This window comes from Alosa sapidissima, chromosome 4, assembly GCF_018492685.1.
Source record: "Alosa sapidissima isolate fAloSap1 chromosome 4, fAloSap1.pri, whole genome shotgun sequence".
Taxonomy (NCBI): Eukaryota; Metazoa; Chordata; class Actinopteri; order Clupeiformes; family Clupeidae; genus Alosa; species Alosa sapidissima.
Genome location: NC_055960.1, coordinates 29,377,811 through 29,385,064, shown reverse-complemented (window position 1 = coordinate 29,385,064; position 7,254 = coordinate 29,377,811). Strand labels below are relative to the sequence as shown.

Below are 7,254 nucleotides of genomic sequence, written 5' to 3'. Positions count from 1 at the left end.
TTTTTTTCCTGTTTGTAAAGGTGAGAGTGAGTGAGCAGCTATTGGAGTAGCCGTGTTGCCTGGCTGCAGGACAAGGTAGTGCTTGTGCTGAGTGTGATTGCTGTGCGCTTATAGGATCAAAGGGATTTGTTTTTCTTGCAGAGCTATGAACAAAGAGCCTTCCAAAATAAAACTCTGATTTTTAACTCTGAAAAATGAAAATGAAAAACAGGCAGGCTATACCAGACACATAACTGAAGTGTTTCCGTTCGCGATGCGTATGCTGAAGCAATTAGCTTCCATGACGAGCAATGGAACTGGCTGCACCAGACATGATGGCAGCAAATACATTTGAAATAATTAGACCTAAGACTATTTGAACTATTCTTAAGCTATTACAAACACTATAACTAAAACTATTACTATTATTATTACTATGTTAAACTACTTTTACGCTTCAGTTGCACACCCCCAATGTTGCCTGGCTGTTAGACACAAACAGTCTGGTGGGAGGAAGTGTGAGGCTTGGTGACGGGGAGGGGTCTGGCTCAGGATGGACACCTTCCCAGAAGTCCTTAGGAGCTAACGCCGGCAGTTTAGCAGTGAGACGGCCAGGCTGGCAGACAGAGAAAAGCATGCTGGGATACGGCCTGGACTCAAGATCATGATCAGGGAGAGATACAGAGAGAGAGAGAGAAGGAGAGAGAGACAGATAATGGAGAAACAGACAGATGGACAGAGACGGAAACGATGAAGAAAGACGCATTTGAGACAAACAGACAATACAGAGACAGAGGTAGAGAGAAAGAGAGAGAGAGAGAGAGAAAGAGAGAGAGAGAGAGAGAGAGAGAGAGAGGCAGTAACAACGACATTAGGGGTGGGAAGAGAGAGAGAGAGAGAGAGAGAGAGCAGTGGATTTTCATATAGAATATGATCAGGCATGTATTGATAGATCAGTGGATTTCCAAAATATGTGAGTCTAGATGAAGCGCGAATATGAATCTGGACCAGGTGTGTGTTGATACCAAGGCTCTAGACAGAGTGTCTAATATGAGGACATGTTTATGTATGTGATATCTTTTAGACATAGTGTCTAATATGAGGACATGTTTATGTACGTGATCTCTTTTCCTCATGGAGGACCTGAGGTCAGTTAGTCTAATGATGGGTGGCTCTCCATGCCTGTTTTCTCAGAACATAATAAAATATTACCTCTGGCTCAGAGATCCCAACTGTACAAGTGTTTGTCTTTGGTCAGATGGTATGTTTGAGTCCAGCCCAACAGCTGGGAATTATCACATGGGCCTGTCACGATTGGATAAATTATTTTGAGTTCAGAAACAACGTACAAAAAATCCTATTTTATTAGGCTTCAATTAGACTTTATTTTATTAGGCATTGCGAAATCATGTAGTTTATGCAGGCATTTACACACACACACACACACACACACACTCTTCTCTCAAATATACAAACTCACACAGACAGACACACACGCACATGCACATACACGCGCGCACATACACGCACGCACGCACACACACACACATGCACATGCGCATACACACGCATGCATGCACGCGCACACACACACACACACACACACACACACACACACACACACACACACACTCTACAGAGCCGGCTGTCACATCCATCTGTGCGGCGTGATGATGTCATCTCTAATAGCCCATGGGGTCCATTAATTATTTGTTCATTGGAATAAAGATAGAATCTGAGGCCCAGGCTCGTATCCGGCTCAGACTGCACACAGAGAGCAATCTATGACTCGGATCACATGGCAAAGCCCCCCCACCCCATCTTCCCCCTCTTCTCCTCCTCTCTTCTACTCCTCCTATTCCTCCTCTCCTCCTCTCTTGTACTCCTCCTCTCCTCCTCTTCCCTCTCTCTCCCTGTATATATAAACTGCTCACACTTCAGTCACACATTAGATCAGTACTCTGACATTGCTTGGTGTTGAGGCAATTGTTATGAGGCAATTGTTTGATTTTGCTGTCAGACTGTCAGATGTTTTTTGAATGTGGTTTGAGAAAGGAGAAAAGGGTGGAAGGTTTCAAAAAATGTATCATGGACAACCTGTGGAGGTCTTCAGTTGACTGTCTAGTACAGTGACCTTGTCTTTCACAGAGCTTGACTGGTGGAAAGCCATTGTGTTGTTTACAAATCAGACTTAGAGGTTGTATGCTAAGAAAAAGTCAGATTCCAAAAATAATTCAGTGGAAATGCATGGATTCCAGTTTCTTCCAGTAGCAGCAACTGGAATCCATGCATTTCCACTGAATTATTTTTGGAATCTGATCCCTTATCATACCTGTTCATTCTTACTCGTTGCTCGACTTATCGTGACTAAATTCAAGATGGCTGCAAACGCTAAACTTCGTGAAGATACTGTCTGTATAAATCATCTTGTAAGTAAACTACCAGTGCTTTTTCAAAGTTCTCAATGTCTCGTTTTAAATGTCAGGGCCCTCGGAAGTCTACCAATGAAGTGTGGAGATACATTGAGCCTCGTAAATGGGTGTAAAACAGTGATTTATTTGCATCGCTAGCCCGATGCCGAAGCACCACTATTGAAAAAGCTGTTGGTAGCATCGGCTAACTAGCGCCAGATTTTGGAGTGCAGGGGACAAGCCGAGATGGGCTATGAGACATACGTTCACACTCGGTATCATGTTTCAATACACTTTAGGTCAATATCACACCGGAATTCTCCTTTAAGGCATTAAGATCAATTTCCAAAAGATGATTTTATATTCCTCTTTTCAGTGAACTTTAGCATGGGTGCCAATACTTTTGGCCATCACTTGTACATTGAGCCTCGTAAATGGTGTAAAACAGTGATTTATTTGCATGGCTAGCCCGATGCCGAAGCACCACCATTGAAAAAGCTGTTGGTAGCATCGGCTAACTAGCGCCAGATTTTGGAGTGCAGGGGACAAGCCGAGATGGGCTATGAGACATACGTTCACACTCGGTATCATGTTTCAACACACTTTAGGTCAATATCACACCGGAATTCTCCTTTAACCCTACCACACACCCACACACACACACACACACACACACACAAAACACACACACACACACAAACAGAGACACAGGCTTGTGCTTCATTATAAGAAATGCCCCAAGAAACCTGTGGGTGCAGAAGAAAACACATGCGGCTGACACACACACACACACACACACCACACACACACACACACACACACACGTACACACACACACACACACACACACACACACACACACACACACGTACACACACACGTACACACACACACACACACACACACACACACACGTACACACACACACACACACGTACACACACACACACACACACACACACACACACACACACACACACACACGTACACACACACGTACACACACACACACACACACATACACACACACATACACACACACACACACACACACACACACACACACACACACACAGACTCGAGGCCTCACCATCCATTCAGAGACTATTTACAAAGTACAAAAATACATGGCCAAAATAGGCTCTTAGTTTCACAGTAAATTTCAGATTTGTGCATGTCTTGATGGTTTTGGTATTTAAAGAAACTGTTCTTCTGCAGTAGTCATTATTACAGGAGTGTTTTCTGTGGTTTTCTGCTCTTTTCCAGGAATATCCAGCATTGGGACTTAACCTTCAAAAGCAGGTCGTTTCTGTACAGACAGGTGAGGCTTTGTTGTTTTTCTCCTCGCATTAAGTGCACACTGCCATCTGGTGGTCAGTAGTATGCACTACAATGTCACAGAAGAATAAGAGATTGATTCCAAAAAGCATTGGATGGATCCCTCTCCTAGTATGACCATACATATTCATCACCTGGTTTCCAGCAAAAGTGTTGCTTATCGATCAACATAGTGACTGAAAGTGCTCAAAATTATATCTCCTTTATGAAATGACAAACTTTTCATAAAGGAGATATTTTAATAAGCAGGCAGAACCAGGCTACTGGATCCCTCTGAGGGTTTAATCACATTTAAAAGTCACTGATTCACTTTCACTTGAATGTGTTATGGACACAAAGTCCCCCAACATTGACAGCTTGTATTGCTGAGGGTTATATTATGAAGTGAGGTTATTTCAGGAGTAACCACTGACCTCCAAAAGAATGCTTTACTGCATATATTTCTTCTAAAGTGACATATTGTTTTGAGATCAGTGTTTATTCCTAAAGTTACCTGGGTAACCTGGTTTCGCTGTATTCCTGTTTGGTGTTCTACTCTCAGGTGTTCAGAGTCAGTCACACTGTGGCCTGAATGAGTTGATGTGCGTGGCGTACCTGCTTAACTCAACTACTCGACAGGCTACAATACATACAAAATTCCGCTGCAAGAGTTCTCACCCGTACCAGGCGCTGGCAACATATCACTCCCATCCTCCATCAACTACACTGGCTGCCTGTACAATACCATATTCAATTCAAAATCATCCTTCTTGTCTTCAAAGCACAACAATGCTTTGAACAATCTTGCACCCTCTTATCTTTCAAGCATCCTGACCCCTTACCAACCAACCCGCACCTTACGCTCCACTGATGCCTACCTCATATCCACCCCCACTGCACATCTACGTTCCATGGGTGACAGGGCCTTTAGCGTGGCTGGCCCCAAACTCTGGAACTCCCTCCCACTTGCACTACGTCAAAGCACTTCCCTGTCCACCTTTAAATGCATGTTAAAAAACTCACCTTTTCACTCTTGCTTTTCCTTCCTACTCATAACCTTGCCTCCTCCATCCCACTTGCTCCTCTATTACCGTTTTATTTTATTCTACTTTTGTTGGCACTGTCTGTCTCCTGCTGAATGTATAGTGTGTTTTACTAAGTGTACTGTCTACTTGTACTCTCCCTGTATATGTTGCTTTTATGTCTATGTTCTCTTGTATACTGTCTCTGTCTGATGCTATTATGCTACTCTTATGTCTGTATCCTTTTGTCTTATTGTACAGTGTCCTTGGGTGACTTGAAAGGCGCTTTAAATAAAATGTATTATTATTATTATTATTATTATTATTGTTATTAACTAACCCCTCCCATCTTCAGGTGAGGAGGATGACTGGTGCACTGGTGGCTGTAGGTCAGGGGAAACTCCGCCCCTCTGATATCCAGGACCTTTTGGAGGCTCGTGATTCGCTGGCTTTCCCCACCAATATCATGGCCCCACCATATGGACTTTTCCTCACACAAGTGGAGTACCGGGAGTCAGGTGAAGATGAGGATGGGTACCTTCACCTTCCACCTTTCCTCTCATCATAAGTAGCCAAACACCACGCAACGTTAGCTGTAAGCTGATGGGGGAAATAAAAACAGCTCCATTATGTTGAACAGATGAACTTATGGTCTCGTTCAGTGGTCATCTAGTGAAAAATGTCTTGTTCCAATATCTCCAGGTGTATGAAATACCAGTCATGTTTTTGGTCTTGGTGGGAGCAGACAAAATCTAAGCAACTTGTATATCTGTGCTGTGCTTTGCCTGAAATTGTCAGGGTAATGAGGGAATATTTTGTTTTTGGTGGCAAAACAATTTGATACATTGTCTGTTTTTTTAGATCTGACACCGGGATGGTCACTCGCTCACTCCAGTGAAGAGGAATGACTGCCAGTGTTTCTCTGCACTCTGCTGCACTGCATTGCAGTTTTTCTCGATCACTTTGATGTGGGTGTCAACTCTGACATCACGTTTTCGAAACAGTTAACACTCACACATTTTCTTTGCAAAAGGCTGTTACTCTCTCAAAACATGCAGCAAAAGCAAATTTTGCCTTCAAACAACACATCCTGTTGTGTGATTTCAGTAAATCATTACACACTGGACAACAAAATGCAAAATACAGTTCTCAAAATGAGCATTGAGTTCCATTTCTTTCTCATTTTTCTGGTATCAGAAAAAAACTGAAAAGACAAAATGTAGTGAATAAAAAATAATTGTATTGATTCCTCCCAAGATGTAACTGTCATTGACATGTAAGATCTACAGTAAGCACCTAGACAAGACAAATTTCATTGAACTACAACTAGTCATTTTTCATCAAAATAGACCTACAGTAAACACCTTTTGTACGGTTTTCTTCACCAAATAGGCAATATAGTACTTTCTCTAAATGTGCCTTAGATTCATACTTGCAAATAGCAACACAGAACAGACCATGCATCTCTTATGGATAACGAATGATTGCTGATTGAAGAATTGTGCAAAAGAAGTTTGACACAGGTGTATCAGAGATTCAGACTTATGCAAGGAATCTCAAGGAATGCAAGGAATCTGTGAAAAGATGTTTTCCTTTTGTTTAGCATGGGGAAACCAATAGAGTTTGGGGTCTTTGAATGACATCTGTGTTACCTGTTTTGCAAAAGGGTGTGAGATATGTGTGAACCCAATGAAAACGTGTGAACACATTCACTAGAGATGACGTCTGCTGTGCAAAGAAGGTGTTCATGAAGACCAAGTGGATCCCAGTTTATTTCACCAAGTCAAATCAATAGAGAAATTGTAAATGTTTACATTCTAACAGTTTGGCATCTCAGCCTACAGACAACATACCATTTGTATGATTGAAAGAGAAACGTCATTTCATGAAATGCCCTGGTAGATAAGAATCTATTCACACACACAAACTTTTGAAAAATCCCAGAAAGGTGCCTTGGACTCTGTTATATATGAGCATCATCTTACTGTAGTCTTGGACTCTGTTATAGGCATCAGCTTCCTGCAGCCTTGGACTCTGTTATATATGACTATCAGCTTCCTGCAGCCTTGGCTGATGCACGGACAGGTGCAAGGGCCGAGAAAAGCCCTGAAATGCACTACATCACTTCCCTTCATGCTCACACTGCCTTGACTGGTTGCTGCCATGGCAACAAGCTACACCTAGGACTGCTAAAACGGGCTGAGCTGAGCTGTGCCTGCAACACTTCCATTCTGTCGTCTTCTGTTTCCTCGAACATTAAAAGACATGAACAGGAGCAGTCAGGCGGCTGCAGTGCAGGGCAGAACCTCTGCCCTGTATTGCAAGAGTGTTGAAGAAAGAAGGAAAAACCAGATCCACACAGGACAATCTGAAAGCCAATTTGTTTTTATGCTATGTGGACATACACATGCACACACTACACACAATTTTGATTAAAATAGTGTATGCATCCATCGGTGTTGGTCTTTACCTCGCTCTCAACACACCCAAAAACATGAACTGAAATAAGACGACTCCTGTCCAAG

At 42.6% G+C, this 7,254-nt stretch overlaps 1 protein-coding gene across 2 annotated transcripts in view; it reads left to right on the top strand.

The window, feature by feature from the left end:
- The window catches only part of pusl1 (pseudouridine synthase like 1), a 26,486-nt gene extending 20,676 nt beyond the window's left edge, over nt 1-5,810 (top strand). The window contains exons 6-8 of one of the 2 annotated variants that reach the window (XM_042088337.1): nt 3,657-3,711; nt 5,085-5,247; nt 5,591-5,810. In XM_042088337.1, the coding sequence (XP_041944271.1) occupies nt 3,657-3,711; nt 5,085-5,247; nt 5,591-5,637 (265 nt within the window). In that variant the 3' untranslated portion in view covers nt 5,638-5,810. Of the gene's footprint in view, nt 1-3,656; nt 3,712-5,084; nt 5,264-5,590 lie in introns of both variants that reach the window. The other variant, XM_042088336.1, reaches the window with a different exon arrangement.
- The last annotated feature ends 1,444 nt before the right edge of the window (nt 5,811-7,254 follow it).